Below are 21,038 nucleotides of genomic sequence, written 5' to 3'. Positions count from 1 at the left end.
CTAAATGCTTATTAACTATTTTGCATTGTTCTCTACAAGGTATTAATTAAACTTACGTTTATAAACGAGTATTTTTTTAATATAGTATTCCTGTCCAAAAAGTTAAAAATGAAGAAATAAATAAAAATTCCTATGTGTCGTATTTTCTGAAAATTACCCATATATTCTACTTTGTAAAGAATTCATTTTTTATACATTATTTTGGCTGCTTAAATGCCACACTTGTTCAAAATGTATGATTTTTTTATTAGGATTTTCTTCATATATGCTTACTAATAGATATTGTGTTGGCTCGCTCCCTTGTATTTTATGATATAAATAAAAAATATGTATATATGAGTGTACAATTCATGGTTTTTGATGGGAAAATACAAATAATTTCTATATCTGAGTGTACAATTTATGGTTTTTGATGGGAAAATACAAATTAAGGCATAGTGTCAATGTTTTTTTTGTCATTTATTATATGAAATGCAAAATCCCAAACTTCAAAGTCTTTGAGCTACCTCTAAATATACTTCAAATGAGTTGAAATTTTGCATGGGGGCTTCTTTTGTCATGTGTACAAGTATTCAGGGTCAAGACCTGAAAATTTAAAAAAAAAGTTTTTTTTGGACCAGTCTAACCTACATGCTTGCTACATATATTTAATTGTTTTTTTTCTTTCCAGATAACTTTAGCGTCGACCACCTAATGTACATGCAAAACTATTTTAATAGTATTGTGCGGAAGACCCTCTTGGCTGAAAAACGAAGAAACCATTACTAGTAAAAGAAAACTTTTAAATATTGGTTATGGTGATTTAATTATAGTTATGTAATAACTGTTCTAGTTTCATGTTTTCGATTAAAGTATTGTAAACTTTTAAATATTGGTTATGGTGATTTGATTATAGTTATGTAATAACTGTTCTAGTTTCATGTTTTCGAATAAAGTATTGTAAACTTTTAAATATTGGTTATGGTGATTTGATTATAGTTATGTAATAACTGTTCTAGTTTCATGTTTTCGAATAAAGTATTGTAAACTTTTAAATATATTGAATAAAATTATTTTATATTATGGTAATGTAATAACTGTTCTAGTTTCATGTTTTCGAATAAAGTATTGTAAACTTTTAAATATATTGAATAAAATTATTTTATATTATGGTAATGTAATAACTGTTCTAGTTTCATGTTTTCGAATAAAGTATTGTAAACTTTAAATATATTGAATAAAATTATTTTATATTATGGTAATGTAATAACTGTTCTAGTTTCATGTTTTCGAATAAAGTATTGTAAACTTTAAATATATTGAATAAAATTATTTTATATTATGGTAATGTAATAACTGTTCTAGTTTCATGTTTTCGAATAAAGTATTGTAAACTTTTAAATATATTGAATGAAATTATTTTATATTATGGTAATGTAATAACTGTTCTAGTTTCATGTTTTCGAATAAAGTATTGTAAACTTTTAAATATATTGAATGAAATTATTTTATATTATGGTAATGTAATAACTGTTCTAGTTTCATGTTTTCGAATAAAGTATTGTAAACTTTTAAATATATTGAATAAAATTATTTTATATTATGGTAATGTAATAACTGTTCTAGTTTCATGTTTTCGAATAAAGTATTGTAAACTTTTAAATATATTGAATAAAATTATTTTATATTATGGTAATGTTATTGTGTTCATTTTAGTCTCATTCTCAAAAAATTTACGGTTTTTAAAATTGATCGCATGTTAACTCCAAGACCAAGTTTATCGGATGTATTTGCAACAAAATTTTGCCTGGTTGATAATCAGGTGGAAGGAATCACGTGTGTCACTATTTAGAAAACTCCTGGGATGTTTTGTTTACAGGTTTTATATGTGATGTAGGTGTGAAAATATACTTAGTTAAGGAACCTGCATAATTTCAATACAACAAATCAGCTGTGAATTTAGAAAAACGAATAAAATATTAAAATATATATGTATATAGTTGTGTTAAGCAACATTAATACTTGATAATGAGATTTAAGTAAATAAATTATTTAACGATGATGTTTTGTCATAGAAAAACGAATAAAATATTAAAATATATATGTATATAGTTGTGTTAAGCAACATTAATACTTGATAATGAGATTTAAGTAAATAAATTATTTAACGATGATGTTTTGTCATAGAAAAACGAATAAAATATTAAAATATATATGTATATAGTTGTGTTAAGCAACATTAATACTTGATAATGAGATTTAAGTAAATAAATTATTTAACGATAATGTTTTGTCATAGAAAAACGAATAAAATATTAAAATATATATGTATATAGTTGTGTTAAGCAACATTAATACTTGATAATGAGATTTTAATAAATAAATTATTTAACGATGATGTTTTGTCATAGAAAAACGAATAAAATATTAAAATATATATGTATATAGTTGTGTTAAGCAACATTAATACTTGATAATGAGATTTAAGTAAATAAATTATTTAACGATAATGTTTTGTCATAGAAAAACGAATAAAATATTAAAATATATATGTATATAGTTGTGTTAAGCAACATTAATACTTGATAATGAGATTTAAGTAAATAAATTATTTAACGATAATGTTTTGTCATAGAAAAACGAATAAAATATTAAAATATATATGTATATAGTTGTGTTAAGCAACATTAATACTTGATAATGAGATTTTAATAAATAAATTATTTAACGATGATGTTTTGTCACTCATGCAATCGTTGTTTGTTATAGACCTAAGATTTTTCAATATTTAAAAAAGAATATGTTTATCCGTTAGCAGATAAGATTTATAGATTGCTACCTGTGTACCTTATATCAAATTTTATCCCACAACCAAGCAGTAGCTTACGAGAAAGACATCATGAAACAGTATGAAATTCGAAACAGTATGAAATTCGAGGGCTAACTCGTAATCTCTCTCGGATAAACTGCATATTTTTTAAGAAATTTTTTTTTTGGCAATTGTTGTTGACACAAACATATTACGATATGGAAGTATTACATATTTATAATTTTTTCTCACATAGATCATTTTTTTCACTTATAAAACAACATAGTACATGATATATATTATATGGTTAATTCTTTTGTGCTAAAAAATTTTTCTTAGAAAGTTCTATGTTTTGTTTAGTGAAAACTGATAGTAATAATAAGCAATCAAGTTTTTTTTCCAGCCAACATCCTCTGCTTATTGTTAACATATTTTCTGAGACAATTTTCTCAGTAAATTTTATATTCTGTTCACAGAAAATGACAGGGGTTGTGAACATAAAAATCTGTTGTTTTTTTGTCCTCATTGCTTATTTTTACCAGTTTCTTTTAGGGTTAATAATTCTTTTCGTATTGAATATTAATTAGATTAGTACTATTTGTTATAACTTTAGCATCAATCAGAAAAGAGTAGCTTTTGAACTTGGAAACCAGTTTGATTGCCTGGAAAATGAAGTTCACCTCCCCCTCTCATACTTCATTCGTTGCTCTTCCACAACATAATAATGATTATTTTAGATTTAATTCTCTTGATAATGACGATCCTATAACTAATTTTTCACCGGCTAACCACTTCTTTCAACAATCGGTTCGAAACAATATAAACAAACCCTTATCACGGTCCAAACTAACCAATAATTTAGTTCCTTCCACACCTCCCTCAATAATGCTCATAATTTTAAAATTACTGTTAAATCAGATAGAAGATACCTCAAGATCTTTACCAGCTTCCCCTCTGAACATCGAATCCTCACTTAATATTTTATAGATAACAATGTAAACCACTGTATCATCAATTCCAAAACTAGCAAACAATTAAAAATCGTTATAAAGTCAATTAACTACGACCCGAGCCAAATCAAAAGCTCTTCTTAATAAACTAAATTTCTTTCCAACAGAAATACTCCAAATGAGGTTCCCTGAGGCCATTATTACCTCTCTATTTCCCTGACCGTCAAAGGGTTAAAGAACTTTCTTCCGATGAATCTTTCATTAATTTAATATCACAAATTAAAAATATCCTTCCCATTCTGTCACTTTTAATAACTCAATTGATAAATCCTTCGCTATTATCCAAGCTCTCGCTCCATAAAATCTCCAAACCAAAAATTTTTCCTTTTATTTTAAATGCTATGATACTTTTTATATTTTTTGTTATAATTTTTACTTACTCTGTCTGCTCTACTTTTTCAAACTTTTGCCAGACGAAATTCATTTTGGACCTCACGATTTCTCTCAATTTCCACCCAAAACATCTGTTCTCGTTTATTTTATAATTCAACGCATTCCTTCTTAATATTACACTTACACCAGTCTGTTGCTATGCCCAATATACTTTATTTTCTTTTTAACTTCTTATTATACTTCCGTGATATCATGGTGTAATGGTTAGCGCACTCGCGCAGAAACCTAATGATCCGTGGTTCGATCCCAATAGGGAACTCTTTTTTTTCTACCAATTTAATATTCGACAAATACTTTTTCAAACTTTTAAAAAAATATTAATCCATTTTCAATCTACCTTTTAGTATTATTTCACTTATTTTTTATTATAATTTTTAATTACCGTATATTTTTTTCAATACATCACCTGATTTTTGTGAGCAAAAATTTTCCAGCCACAATCTCTCCTCCTATCTGATACTTCAACTTCACACTTTTTCCAACTTCACACGCATAGTGGCGCCATCTTTGTATCTATTATGAGTTTATCTTCTTCCTATATATTTGATTATTCTTTTTGTGATTATTCTTTTTGTTGCAATGCTTTTATTGATATTCTCCGTACATTTATCTTATTTAGTATCTTTTTGTTTATCTTTATATCAAAAAATTAATTCATCTATCATTATTCTAATTAATCTCCTGTATTGTGTTTGTTTTTATTGTTCAGCTATTTGTATCTGCTTCTCATCATTTTTGTTACTCAATGAAACCTATAATATTGTTTCCAATGTTATCACTATTATCTCATAGTATGTACTCCTAAACTTTGTAACCTTCCGGTTCAAACATTTATGATAAACTTTGTAACCTTCCGGTTCAAACATTTATGATAAACTTTGTAACCTTCCGGTTCAAACATTTATGATAAACTTTGTAACCTTCCGGTTCAAACATTTATGATAAACTTTGTAACCTTCCGGTTCAAACATTTATGATAAACTTTGTAACCTTCCGGTTCAAACATTTATGATAAACTTTGTAACCTTCCGGTTCAAACATTTATGATAAACTTTGTAATTTTCCGGTTCAAACATTTATGATAAACTTTGTAATCTTCCGGTTCAAACATTTATGATAAACTTTGTAATCTTCCGGTTCAAACATTTATGATAAACTTTGTAACCTTCCGGTTCAAACATTTATGATTTTTAATTTAAAAAAATCCTACTTTATTTAATCCGTACATTTGTAATTTCGTATCCCTCGCATTTTATTATTCCGAAAAAGTTTCCTGAGTGGTTGAATATAATATATACAATCACTCAAAAAGAAAGATCTGTTCAGCAAGTAAAATATTAAATTATCTGAATATTACTTATGAATTTAATTAAAAATAAATCTGTTATAGATAAAAATCTTATTTGAAAGTGTTTCAACAAATAAAATGCATAAAATGATTACACATTTTATCCATTTTATTTGAGATATTGGAATTTTCGCAACGATTGCTTAAATAGTTTAAATATAATTAGTTGTACTTGTAAAAATTGTTTTCTTTCTAATGTATATTGCAATTTAAAGGATCTTATACCTTTTAAAATCTGAAAAAAATTTTTTTATGATATAATGTAAATTATTAAGCTCACTACGAAAGAAACTGTAAAGGAACAAAACCTACTTTTTGACAAGTAAAAAACAGCTGATCACTGTTTAAAGTTTTTGACACGTAATTTGATTTTTTACGACAGAAATTAAACTTTAAAAAATAATTATGATTTCGAATTAACATTCTATTAAATCCGAGTAAATGCAATCAAATCCGAGAATCAAAATCAGAGAACTTAGCTAAAATCACAAGAGATGTAGTTGTGTTTCACCACATGGGTAGTTTGATCACTTATACAGGGTTTAATGCAAGTTCTATTAAATCCACGTAAATGCAATCAAATCATAGAATCAAAATCAGAGAACTTCGTTAAAATCACCAGAAATGTAATTGCGTTTCACCCCATGAGTAGTTTGATAAAGGAGAAACACTTATACAGGGTTTTGAGAGAAAAAAAAGTGCTATTAAATCCGCGTAAGTGCAATTAAATTCAAGAATCAGAATCAGTGAACTTCGTTAAAATCGCAAGAAATGTGGTTGTTTTTCACTACACCAGTATTTTAATAAAGGAGAAACATTTGTATAGGGTTTGAGAAAGAAAAGAGGTTTAATTAATAGAAATCTCGAATTGAAATAAATTCACTTAATCGCAATATATAGAAACATATTTGAAAGTTCAATATTGCAGAACAAAAAACAAATTTTTAATTTTGATTGAAATTCAATCAAATTCGAACCGAAAATCAAAATCAATTAAGTCATAAACAACGTAATTATGCTTTACCGCACGATTAGTCTTATAAAGGAGAAACACTTATACAGGGTTTAGGGAAAGAGCAAGTTTTAGTGACAGATTTCCCAAATTGAATTAATATACTTAAACGCAATATTTGAGTGTTTATGAAAACTTTTTCGAATTAATGGAAATATATTGTTTGAAATAGTAACTACAACTTTTATTAAAACTTTGCATTCTTTGTACCTTTACATTTTAACATAGGCTGAAATTTCAATTTTTTTCGTTTGAAAAAGATTTTGTTGCTTGTTTTCAGTAAATATCGTATATTTTACATTTTAATTAGTGTATATTTATTATTTAAAACTCTATTTGAGTTGGTACTATTTCGACAAATAACTAAAAAATTTCTCTATACTTAAATGTAAATAAATTATTAAATATCAAACCATAATAAAATTTCAAAATATATATGGATATATAATTGTCTGGAATTATTTTCTCCTGCTTAAGAAAAATATATTCAACAATACTTGTCTGAGGTTTCTTGGAACACTCTGTACTTGTCTTTTGCTGCACTTGCAAAAACTACTTGAAATAACACTTGAAAACATTTCTTATTCAATTGAAACAATAAATTATATTCTTATTCAATTGAAACAATAAATTATATTCTTATTCAATTGAAACAATAAATTATATTCTTATTCAATTGAAACAATAAATTATATTCTTATTCAATTGAAACAATAAATTATACATACTAAGTAAATATATTTTCTCCAAATCAATATTATTTTTTTCAAAATTAATGTTGTGCTAAAACATTAAAATTTTAAATAGTAAAAAACAAAACTCTGTTATTTTTTTCAAAATTAATGTTGTGTTAAAACATTAAAATTTTAAATAGTGAAAAACAAAACTCTGTTAAATTGTTCAAATAAATTATGTAACAAAACAGTATGTTCAGTGAGTAAAATATCCGGTTTTTATATAGTAGAGAAAGTTTTAAAGCTTTGGTAAAAGACAGTGTACCAAACAGCAAATAAATAAAAATTAATTCAAATTTATCGTAAAATTTTGTACAAATGAAATTTTTATGTCAAACTGAATTTCAAAATATTTATTTGTATAAAAAGGGTTTTTTAGCTTACTAAAATAAGTATTGTTTTAATAAATAAGGTAGAAATATCTCCAGATTTTTTAAAGAAAATCAGATTATTTTCTGTAGGGTAGCAGTTCTTAAAAAGTTGATTCAAATTTTAATTTTTACAGAGTGGAAAAAAAGATTAATATATTCTATAGAATTCAAGTTTTAAGTACTTTTGCAAATAAATAAATAAATAAATAAATAAATAAATAAATAAATAAAACAGAAAAATTATCACAGACGCGGTGTAATATCCCTTCATATTAAAATTATAACTGTCATAGTCTGTGCTTTACCTTTTTATATTGAATTATCAACTCATCATGATTTAAAATGAAAATAACAAGATTTTAAGATCTTGAAGTAACTATAATTGTATAAAAAATTTGAAGTACATACTCATAAAAATCTGTAAAGTGTTTAATTTTAGCGAAAAAGAAACGAGAACGAACGCGAGGCTATCATAGTATGCAGACGACAACTGCTTTTGTTCGGATTGGTCAATTCATTTCCAAGTGACGTCAAATTACGTTTCTCTTCAGATATTCTTGGGATAATGGACAGTCAGATTTTGGAGAACTTTAAAAATTTATGTTTCTCAACCAAGATTTTGTTCTATTTTGATAGAATAAAATTACCCCTCAAATGTCGGAACGAAAGCTCGTTTAGAGCTACTTTTGAGACTTCAGCCTACGGACTACTCGTGGATTTTTTATTTCTACACCAACGAAATGTATTCAAGTAAAGGGAATAGTGTTACAAAAGAACAACTAAGAAAGTTGACTGAAATAATGAAGCAAAATCCAAACCTTGCTCAAAATAAAATTGGGCAAGATCGAAAAAGAAAATGGGAGGAAATTGCGTCTGATTTAAATAGCCTAATTGGTGCTCAAAAACCAGCAAAAAAATGGGCCAAAGTAAGTATACCTTTATGTTTAATACATTTTACTTGTAAATTTGATACTTAAATATTAATTTTATAAGAACCTGTGCTATATATTACCGTTACTTGTAATTATGCAATGAAGCTTAAAGGTGTAATCGTTATTGAATTTTTTCTCTTTTGTTGCTTTTCTGAAATAAATACTTAATACTTTTTGTTTACTCTTCAGTTTTATTTTACTAGCGAGTGGTAAAATATAAAATTTTGATTGAGAATAGTGAGAAAAGAAAATTTTTTCTTTATAATTTGTGATTATTACAAATATATTTTAACAATGTATTTAACAATTCTGTTTTTTTAGTGCTGGAGTAACAAAAAGAGTAATATTCGGAAGAAAGCAAGCCGCATCCAAAAGCACGCTAAAGGCACTAGTGGTGGATCACTTGCAATGGAAGAGCTGTCCCCTTTAGAAGAGAGTATCCTTTATCTGACAGGATACACTTCATTCAAAGGGGATGAAAAAATGCTGGAAGGAGGCATAGAGCAGTAGTGCTCATTAGAGGTATTTCTTTATCATAATATATTCAGATTTTTTTGTTGAAAAAAAATATCCTTAATTTTTTATTCTGTTTCAAAACAGAAGGCAACACAGATTGACACCAGCCATGACACCATCCAGATTGAATTAAGCCAAGATGTATGCACCACTCCTTCAAGGGACTTAACAAAAACTTTGGGTGAATGTTCCAGTGTGTCTGCTACACCAGTGGGCAAAATATTAGGGAAAAAAAGTAATATAATTCGCTATTTGTATTCAATATGCAGTTATAAGTAGCAGATATTTATTTTTTTTGTTATTAAACATATTATGATCAACAAAATAATTTAGTTTTTTATTAATGTAGTACAACTTGTTTTTTTTTCTTTCTAAAAATGAGTAACATTTTTGTTTGTATGGAAATTTTTCTTTATTAGTTATTGTAATGTTACTGGGATGTCAATTTATGTAGTAGAATTTATTAGTTTTTCTGATTCACACAAAATGAGCTTTAATATGAGTTGTTTTTACAGAAAAAGCCACGCCACGGCAGCCCATTTCTGCTGAAACTGCAGCAGAATTCTTAGAGGAGATGAAGAAACAGACGGCTGCATTCGAGAGAATGGCTTCAGCAGTCGAAAGGCAGGCAGAGGAGACGGCTGTGCTGAGTAGCACGCAAGCCTCGATTGAAGATCTGCTATGTACAATCTTGGAAAATGGTAAGTATTATAAACAGGAATTTAATTTAACAATTTTAAATTGCTTAAAACTGTCAACTGTTGAATTATATTATTGAGTGTCATACTAGAAGGTAGTTAAGCATAATTTATTGTATAATGTAGTAATTATCTATGTATGTTATTGTTATCAAATAAACAGATAAAATTGTAAGACTTAGTTATCGAACATCAATAACTTTTATTCCCTCTTTAAATTATGAAGCTAAAATAAATACCTTTGTTACATAATCTGTTTTTAACATTCCTTTGAAGAATTTATTGTTCTATTGTTAAATGGCAAAAGTTATTTTGTTATAAAGCAAACAAAACACAATATTGCATTTTTGTTTAATTTTCAATTAACTTATATATAAAAGCGATATAAAATATAAATAAAAACCATTGAAACTTTATAAGTAAATTTTAAGTGTTTTTTTAAAATATTCTTAATAATTTACTATAAGACTGATTTAATTATCTGAAACATGTGCTGTTAATAGCAAACGAAACATATTGCAGCCCTCGAGGATGACGTATAGTAGCAAAACACTTCTGCTTCATAACTTTACATTTTGTATATTCTTTGACTGATTTCTATAAGCTCTATATATATCAAAGTCATTGAAACTATAAAAAAATTAACTAATTTTAATAATTTAAAATCAAAATTTACTTATGCAGGGCTGCCATTGGAGACTAAAAAGGCGACTATAACGACTATTTTAAAGCAATAGCAACTATGGCGACTATTTTAGTAGAAGTATGAGTAAAAACAACTAATTTGCAATGATTTGCGTAAAATCGGCGACTTTATTAAGCCAAAGCGACTAAAATTAAGAATAGCTTCATGAGTTTCCCCCTTTCCCACTTTTTTTTGCCGTGCTTTCGTTTTATCCTAACTTTATTATTTCTCACTGTCTGATGTCAAAAGCATGACAGACATATTTAACCAATCAGACTGTTGGAATTGGAATTGGAATGCTCCTCCTGTTTCAGAAAGCTAATGTAATATCTCTGAGGATTAAATTTTTTTCCCTCTTTTAATTTGAACGAAGTAGCAAAATTAGAAAAATTGTCTTTAATTACACAAAATGTGTTGTAAATTTTTTTAGAGTTATTTAGAATAGAAAGAAAGGTACATGATGATATTCGTTTTGTCGAGTTGTGATCGTAATTTTTTTGATAAACATTAAAATTTGGAAATGTGTCAGTTATGAAAAATAAGCAAAATAAAATTGAATTAAATTGCAATATTTATTTTTTTAATGTCTAAACTAAGCAGCTGCAAATTGGAACCGAGAAAGGACATTCAAGTTTCAAATTCAACTGTTCTGTAACAGATAAAAATACAACTCCCTGTTTTTATGCGTAGTGTGAAAGAATATATTGTTGGAAAATCCACAAATAAATTTACATTTTTTATAAAATATGAGTATCTAAATGCATGTTATTTGAATTTTATGCTATTACAGCACAAATAATTAAAATTATATTAGAGGAGGATATGATGTTATATATCTTTGAGACTATTTAGGAGACTTTTATTCATATATGATGCTACTAACGCAACTATTTTTCTTGTTTTCATCCAGTGGCAGCCCTGCTTATGTTATTAATAATTACTGTTAGAATGATTTAATTATGTGTAATCTATGTTGGTAGTTTAATAAAAAAATTTTTTTTTAGGTATCTACGAATCAAATATATTGTGATGAAACAAATGTGGTGTACCCAAGTTATCAGAATTCCTCCATTGTGCATATATATTTTTACTAATCATTACTTATTATTACTGAATCGGCTCAGTTTCAAATACTTCATAAAAAATATCAATAGAATTTTAAAAATAAAGACTATTTTTTATTGAAATACTTTTTTTTTCGCTTCTATAATTTCAAAAATATTTTCAATCCTTTCTAACTCAACGATTAATGCCAAACTTAAAAGTTCCGCTATTGTTTTAGTTTCGAATAAGATTCACGAGCGATTTGACTGGTGAAAGCTATCCGTTCGTAGGAAACTAGCAATGTAATACAATCTGTCAGCTAAAATTGCGAGATTTGAGGTTTTTCGTTCACTGTAGAAAAATGACATCAAAATGACGTCACTTTTCTCTTCCTAGCTCGTTCGAAAGTCTGAAAAAGTCTGGGCTCCGGTTTGATCTCTCAAATAGAACATGAGAATGAAGCAAAGCAGCTATTTTCTTTTCAACACTTGTTTTTAATTTTTAAAAAAAAAATGATTAAGGAGTTAATCGAATTAGTTCAAAACTGTCCTTGGTTATATGATTGTACCCATTCGGCCTATCAAGATGCAGAAATAAAGAAGCTAACATGGATTTACATAGCAAAAAAGCTTAACACAGATGGTAAGCAAAATTTTACTATTACTTATTTTGTTTTAATAATAAATTTCGTATAATATTTTTTGAATTTACTTCATTAATTAAATCAATTTATCTAACCTATTAATGGAAAGCACTTTTAATTGATTTTAAAGATTATTTATATTTTTGAATACCATAACAATAGTACTTTAACATTTCTCTTCAGTATGTTAAAGTTACTCAGTTTTAGCGAAATGTCATTTGATACTATGTACGATTTATCTCCGTTTTTACGGATAAATAAATGTTGCAGATTAATTCTTTCTTCTCAAAACTGATAAATCTTACCCCATTTCCCACACCAAGGTGAACCACTCTCTCCTACTTTAAAGTTTCCTTTTAGTACCTTAAAGTTACTATTTATAAGTAACTAAATATAGATATTTTTTTTGTTAAAAAATAATGTTAGACACATTATTACACTGTAATCTTAGAATTTAAAACACTTATATACATATATATATATATATATATATATATATATATATATATATATATATATATATATATAATAAATATATATATATATATATATATATATATATATATATATATATATATATATATATACATATATATATTATATATATATATATATATATATATATATATATTTATTATATATATATATATATATATATTTATTATATATATATATATATATATATATATATATATATATATATATATATATATATATATATATATATATATATATACATATATATATATATATTATATTATGTAAAGTGATTCTAAAAAGATGAGCAAGCTTCCGGCCGCCGCAGGGGAAGTTGGTGTGTTTCAGAATGTTCGCCTATGTTTTCTTTGTCGTTGTGCTGCGTGCATAGCCGCTGCCATCCACTGTTTTGAACACTTATTGTAATCACATGCCATTAAATTTGCCTTTTATAACTTAACTTCATTGTTCTTTATGTGTTTTTACCTCATATAAGAACATAATCTTTGACGTCTTCTAGCGGTTTTGCGTTTTGTTTTCGACCATGTATTCTTTGATAAAAATTGCTTGCTTGTGTTTATGCTACCACTTCCTAAAATTTTACTCATCTTTTTAGAATCACCCTGTATAAACAATTCTATAAAAAATATTTTCTAATTTTCCAACGAATTATATATTTTGTAAAAAAGTTCATTTATGTTGAATAAAAAAATTATACCACAGCTATATTAGAGCTCTTTATGGATATTTATAAAGTCAAATAAACGGTATATTTATTAAACATGGATCTTCTTATAGCATTCACTCTATTAGTTTTTTTATAACTAGTTCCTTTAAATTATTTTTTCGAATAAATTTTATTTTTGTATTGACAATTTATTTCTTAATATATAAAAGACGTTGCAGCAAAATATAAATGGAAAAACCTGAGAAATACTTATGTAAAAGAGAAGAGACTGAGATTAAGTCCCTTTGCAGCAAAAAAGGAGTGGAGACATATGAAATCAATGTCTTTTCTTCATGATCATACCAGAGAGAAGCGAGAGTATGAATTAAAATTTTTTTCTAATTTATATACATAAAAAAAACGTATCAAAACTTTTATTTAACATGACTTTTTTTAACAGGACAGAGAGAAATTTTGAGCGAGTAACTCTCCAACCAACTCCTCTGATTTATGAAGCAGCTGGGAGTTCTAGTAAGCAAAAATAAAAAAGTTTCCATTACTTATTTTAAAGCCTATTTATTACTTATTTCAAAACCTATTTATTACTTATTTTAAAGCCTATTTATTACTTATTTCAAAACCTATTTATTACTTATTTCAAAACCTATTTATTACTTATTTCAAAACCTATTTATTACTTATTTCAAAACCTATTTATTACTTATTTCAAAATCAATTTATTACTTATTTCAAAACCCATTCTTTGCTCACAAGATATTCATGCTTAGTTTTTTTATTTAACCTCTTAGAAATTATGGAGTTTTAATTTTTTTCCATTTTGGATATTTTTACTGATATTGATATCAGACGTAGTTTCATTCCTTTGTATTTGGTGTTTTGAATATAAGTGAAATTTTAAAAATAATTCAATTTGCTGTTGTAAAAATGCTTAGTTTTTTGTATTTTAGTTGCTTTCGAAAACAAAAGGGGAACACAATTTGTGAATTATGTTATTATAAGTATAAATAATTAAAGTTTTACATTTTCAGCAAAAAATTTACTGGAGGAAAATCCAAAGCTACCAGATAATTCTTTGGACGAAAAAAATGCTGATTCACAAGAGCAATTTGAAATTTTTCAGCAGTTGGCAGAAGAAAGAACAGATGAAGAATTTAATGAGTCCAATCAAATAGAAAGTAAGCTTTATAGTATAATTTAAACAATTGAAGTAATTTTTACTGAACAAATTCATAAATTAAATTTAGAGAAAACAAATGCATCTTTAAATATTCCATCTTTTACACTAATTCTGAAATAAAAAACTCCGTATGTTATAAATTTTCAACTTATAAAGTACATTGTATAATTGGAGAATATTTAGTAATTATAACTTATAGATATTAATAAAATTCCAAATAACTGCTATAAAAAATTCTTAGAAGTGCTTTTAAGTAACTTTGTTAGATTGATTGGTATATTAATAAAATTCCAAATAACTGCTATAAAAAATTCTTAGAAGTGCTTTTAAGTAACTTTGTTAGATTGATTGGTATATTAATAAAATTCCAAATAACTGCTATAAAAAATTCTTAGAAGTGCTTTTAAGTAACTTTGTTAGATTGATTGGTATATTAATAAAATTCCAAATAACTGCTATAAAAAATTCTTAGAAGTGCTTTTAAATAACTTTGTTAGATTGATTGGTATATTAACAAAATTCCAAATAACTGCTATAAAAAATTCTTAGAAGTGCTTTTAAATAACTTTGTTAGATTGATTGGTATATTAATAAAATTCCAAATAACTGCTATAAAATTTTTTCGAAGGACTTTTTTATGTAAAATATTTAAAATCAGCTAGTATATAAGTCAGATAGCAGTTTCTACAAAATTATTACCAATCTAACAAAGTTAGACTTATACAAAATTTTAAAAATTCAAGTTAATGATATTAATTTTTAACAACTATTTTTATTACAGGTATTCCAGGTACATCCAAAAATTATAATGATGAGAGATTAGTTAACGATATTAATTTTTAACAACTATTTTTATTACAGGTATTCCAGGTACATCCAAAAATTATAATGATGAGAGATTAGTTAACGATATTAATTTTTAACAACTATTTTTATTACAGGTATTCCAGGTACATCCAAAAATTATAATGATGAGAGATTAGTTAATGATATTAATTTTTAACAACTATTTTTATTACAGGTATTCTAGGTACATCCAAAAATTATAATGATGAGAGATTAGTTAATGATATTAATTTTTAACAACTATTTTTATTACAGGTATTCTAGGTACATCCAAAAATTATAATGATGAGAGAATAGTTAATGATATTAATTTTTAACAACTATTTTTATTACAGGTATTCCAGGTACATCCAAAAATTATAATGATGAGAGAATAGTTAATGATATTAATTTTTAACAACTATTTTTATTACAGGTATTCCAGGTACATCCAAAAATTATAATGATGAGAGATTCCTCACTTCATTGAAAAAAAAGAAAAGAAGGAAAGAAAATTTGAATGATATTGACACAACAAACCAAATCTTAAAAAAATTTCAGCAGAACGAGGATGACAGTTTTTGTGAACTCTTAAAATATTACCTGAAGAATATAAAAAAAGAAAAAAAAATGAATATTTTTTTAGACATTTTAAATTTAGTGAAGGACGAGTTGTAGTTTACAATTTAATTATCTTTTGTGAATCCTTGTGCTAAGGAATGTGTGTTTCTAAAATGTTTGTCTTTTTACAATTTATATTTAAGAGACATATGACTGTATAGTCTCACTTTCCTCATTGATAAAGATTGTAATGCAAATTGTATTCCACTTTTTAAGAAAAGAATAACTCAAAATAAATAAAAGTTGAAAACAATATTATGTAGTTCAAGTCTCTTTCTTTTATACTATTAAATGTTTATTGATTTAATGTTTATCATCATTATAATTGCATTTAAGATCCTTTAATTTTCTATTATATTAACCTAGTAATAACATTTATTAACTACGCCAACTCCGTCTACTACGCCAATGCTTACAAGTAAGATAAAATATACTTTACTTCAGTTGTAAAGTGCTGTTAGATACTTGTTATTACCTTAAAAATGTCTTTATGTAATATTTTACGTTAGAAAAATAAAAACGTGCTCCGAATTAATATTGCAAAAATTACAAAATTTCTCTTTTTCAAATGGAGAATTAATAAACATATTACTGCCATGTTACTGTAAGATTTAAATTAAAATTTCCGTTTTTTTCTTTTTATAAAAAAGAAGAAATTTTTAAGACATATTGTTGGTTCAAAGTTAAAACTACACTTTTGCACTCACTTCTCATGTTATTTGAATAGACTGGGAAATAAAATTTCACCAATTAAATTACTGTATAGAAATTATTTTTAAATAACGAGGCAAAGTTTATTTTTAACCCCTTATTTCCGAAGCGTCACGAAAAAACATCTACATGCAAACTCCGGATAGGTGTTGTTTAAATTAGTAATATAGGATAATAATATAGTAATATAGGATAATATAGGATAAAAGTAATATAGGATAATATAGGATAAAAGTAATATAGGATAATATAGGATAAAAGTAATATAGGATAGGTGTTGTTTAAATTAGTAATATAGGATAATAATATAGTAATATAGGATAATATAGGATAAAAGTAATATAGGATAGGTGTTGTTTAAATTAGTACAGAATAATTTAAAATTAAGTTAATTTAATTTAAAATTAAGTTAATTTAATTTAAAATTAATTAACATGAATTTAAACCATTGGTGGAATTAAATTAAGAGTAGGAAACAAATTCCCAGATGTACAATCCTTATATGATTGTATTGGATTAAATATAGTATTCAAGTAAAAGTTAAAAAGTTAAAAATAGGAAATTAATATTAAAATTAAGAATAAATAATTAAAGTTAAAATTAAACACCCATTCGATATAATTAAAGCGAGAATAGCAAGCAACCGTTGAAGAAACCAAAACTACAAAGTGTAAACACAACGCGTTTTAAAAATTGATCAGAGGAGGAGGGGGTGGCGCCACTATCGCGGTGGAAAGAGAATCTCCCAGTTTCACTTTCTCCTCCGCATCGTTTTTACCGGGGCGGTGCAAAAAAGTGCTTCACCCGGGGCTGAAAATTATTCCGACGAGGCGAAGGAGCAGCGAAAGGCTGGGGGAGTCTAATGGGGGGGAGAAAAAGGTTCGATTATTCGGTAAACAACGGCGTTGCCAGGGGTAACCGCCTCCGTAAAACGGGGTGCGGTAGCCAGGCAGCTGCAGAGAGGGGGAGTGATGGGGGAATGAAATTCCTTCAGAGGCGAAAAAAAGGGGTTCCTTTAGGAAAAGGTTCTCTTTTCGCTGTCTGGGAGTAAAAATAAGGCCAAATTTTATCTTCTAATGCAAACTTCACGGAAAGACACTGTTTTAAATCAACAAATGGATGTATCCTGTGTTATAACGAAATGCTTCACAGCACTTTTTTATAAAAAATAAATAAGTAAATAAATGTTTTTCAGAATTGATGTTAAAGTATTTACAATTATTTAATCAATAAGAATTTATAATTGTCAAATTACAATTAAAACTAAAACATAGCGTTTTTTATTCTTCGCGGGAATTCCTACGAGCTGCTATACTTTAATAATTCTTTTCTCTTAACCACAAGAGTTTGTCAAAGTGCAACCGTTAAGCAAACTTCGAATAATTATGGAACATATATTAATTTCTTCTGTTTAATAATTTTTCTTTGCATTAACACTATAAATTTCAAAACGAAATTATAATTTTTTTCATATCACATTATAAAATTTTATTTTTGAAGCAAAAAAAAAAAAGAACCATTTATTCAACGGCTATGTTCATTTGTGGCAATTTGACTTGTTAAAATCGTGCTAATTATAAGTATATATGAATTTAAAATTTTTTCTTTTAACTGAAACGTAAAATAAACTGTTGCCATATTGGATTTCCATGTCGAGTTTACTGACAAAATAGCCTAAACTGACGAAACTGTACTTCACTCTAACCACATTAAATATTCGCTATTCATAGGAATAAGAAATTTGTTTAATTAATTCTGTCAAACATTGATTAACATTTCTAATACACTTGTTAAAATACATCCGTGGTTAAAAAAATGAATAAATAAAAGAAAGAAGGAAAAAAAACACTTTTGTAATAGAAAAAAAGCGTTTGTAATTAGCGCATACAGAAATTTGTTTGATGTTTCAACTTAATTACCTAATACAATTCTTATTCTCAAGTCTTTGGAGGTTATGATGCTTGAGCAATTACCTTATACTTAATTTTTCTTATTAAAAAGTGGAATCAAATTTTAATTACAAAGTTTTTCGCGGGATTTTTTTTCAAAACAATATATCTAGTACACCGAGGAAATGTAGTGTTTTATACGTACATATACGAATTAATGTGCTTTTGAGCAGGTACACAAGGAAACCTCAGGAACACTTACATAAAACTTTCGAATAGTCTTCGAATGATAAAGATCAATGCTTTATTGTTAAATAATAATACGCCGCATAAATCGATAAAGGAAAAAAAAAAGATTGAAAATGAAAAAGGACTGATTTCTTGTTTTAGTTACTTTTTTAAATTTAAAAATGTATAACAACATTAAAACTTATGTTTTTCATTATGATATGCGTCGTTATGTTACTCGATATTGATCGCGAATAAAGAAACTTAGACATTATCTTTTAATATTTTATGGTGCATAAAATTATTGAAAATACAATACATTAATGTCTACAAATTTATTTCAATGTAAGAAAAGATACGAATTTATTCTAAGGAATTTTCAGTATTTCTACTTTTTTCAATATCTTTTTCGTTTATTTTTGTTCAGAAAATGTTTAGAAATAGACGACCTAACGAATTTTCGAAAATGTTTGAAAGCCTTTCATTTGTCATACAAAAATCAAGTTTTTATCGATCAAAATACTACTTTAATTTCTCATTGATTCTCAACCTCATTGATATCAAACCGTTTTAATGTTATTCAAAATGCTAATGATTAGTGTTAATATTTTACTAACTTTAAATAATAAATATTTTCTTTTTTTTCTTTTTCTTAATTATGCGTAATCATTTTTTTTTCATGAAAATCATTCAGTGTTCTATTTCAAATTTATATTACTGTGGTAGTACTCCCTTAGGAATATTTCTTTTTTTCGAGGCAAGGGAAAGACTAATGTTTGTAAGTATTCTGAGTAAGGATTTACACAATACGGTTGTCCACTATTTGCTTTACATAGAAAAATTTCACAAAGCTTTTTGACTCCTCTTCACCACAGGGCATCTAAACTATCCTACTAACCCACAGTTACCAGAGGCAGAAATTCTTTCAATACTTGTCTATTCCATCTTCATTGTTACTTGTGGAATTACAATAGCTGCGGAAAGGCATTGTAAGGTACTGCACACAGTAAACGTCACCAAAGAAAAATACACAAAATTCAAACACTTCATTTTATGTTTTTTTTTTTTAAATTCAAGAAAAAATTATACTATATTTTTTTTTCTGGGAGAGAGAGATTAACGATCATCGTAAAAAATAAGGAAAAAACACGGAACACCTTGAGAAAAAGATATAGATAAAACTGATATTGGAGGAAAAAAAGTTAGAGAAATTCATATTCAAACATTGTCACACAAAAAGGTCGTGCAATTTTCATCAGATTTATAAATATAATATTAACTAAGTACTGTTGGTTTTTCTATGGTGATAAAATTAAAGATATCTAGCCTTTTTTCTATTACACTTTTTCTATTGTATTTAATTAGTTTCTTTTAGTAAATAATGTCTAATAATTCAACTGTTAGTCTCTCTCTCTTTAAACAATAACATGAGTTAATTAAATTTTAATTGTTTTAATTAGGGGAAAATAATATATACTTCAATTTATTAAGTGCAAATTTTTCATGCATTTTCAATTTCATATATACCTTCTCTGATCGACTACGTACCCTAGTTTATGGTGTTTCCCATAGATTTAAGAAAAAAAATAGAAAAAATTTTATCCACACATAAAAAAAATATAATTAAGTAAGTAAATAATTAAGCAGAGACATATATTGTTACTAATGCAAAGTAGAAACAGAAAATTATAAGAAATAAACTTCCTCTACTTAGTTATTTTTCTCTCTTCTTAAATTTTTTTTTTCAAAATAAGAAATGTGATTTTTATTAGAAATAATGAAATTTAATGTCTAAAAACTAATACTTAAAAATTAAAAGATTTTAAATATTGTGGGCATTTTTTTTCTTGCTGGTAGCCAATCTTAAAACAGATTTAACAATATTTAGAATATTTAATAAAGATTTTGAAAACAGAACTTTTAAGGAATTTAAAATACTTGTTCAAAAAAATCAAATTGCGCAGAAATTATAATTTAAAACTTTAAAGATTTCAATAATATAAGAAATTACATTGTATAGTGATATTTAAATTTTAAATCACTTCACAAAATCAACCATTAAATAAATGTAAGCATATTCATAAAATAAATTTATTTAAATGGTACCATTCAATTGAAATTAATTCAAAACAATTTATTCAAAATCTGATGATTATTAATTGATTAATAATAAGAAAACTCTATCAAATTTTATGTAATCAAATCTTCTTTTTTTTTTCTTAAAGAAAATTCTTAAAAAGAAAACAAT

The 21,038-nt window shown here is 26.0% G+C and overlaps 1 protein-coding gene across 1 annotated transcript; it reads left to right on the top strand.

The window, feature by feature from the left end:
- The first annotated feature begins 9,698 nt into the window (after positions 1-9,698).
- Positions 9,699-15,519, top strand: LOC147800804 (uncharacterized). The gene is made up of 8 exons (XM_087156451.1): positions 9,699-9,805; positions 11,492-12,173; positions 13,549-13,696; positions 13,779-13,849; positions 14,368-14,514; positions 15,298-15,306; positions 15,378-15,386; positions 15,458-15,519. Exons 2-8 carry the CDS (start codon positions 12,044-12,046, stop codon positions 15,517-15,519), a joined length of 576 nt encoding a protein of 191 aa, XP_087012577.1. The 5' UTR covers positions 9,699-9,805; positions 11,492-12,043.
- Positions 15,520-21,038: the final 5,519 nt, after the last annotated feature.

The sequence above is a fragment of the Parasteatoda tepidariorum genome, unplaced genomic scaffold, assembly GCF_982258835.1.
Source record: "Parasteatoda tepidariorum strain Cologne lab strain unplaced genomic scaffold, Ptep-v5.0 scaffold_79, whole genome shotgun sequence".
Taxonomy (NCBI): domain Eukaryota; kingdom Metazoa; phylum Arthropoda; class Arachnida; order Araneae; family Theridiidae; genus Parasteatoda; species Parasteatoda tepidariorum.
Note: the sequence above shows the minus strand (reverse complement) of the source record. Positions and strands in the feature narration are given on the sequence as shown.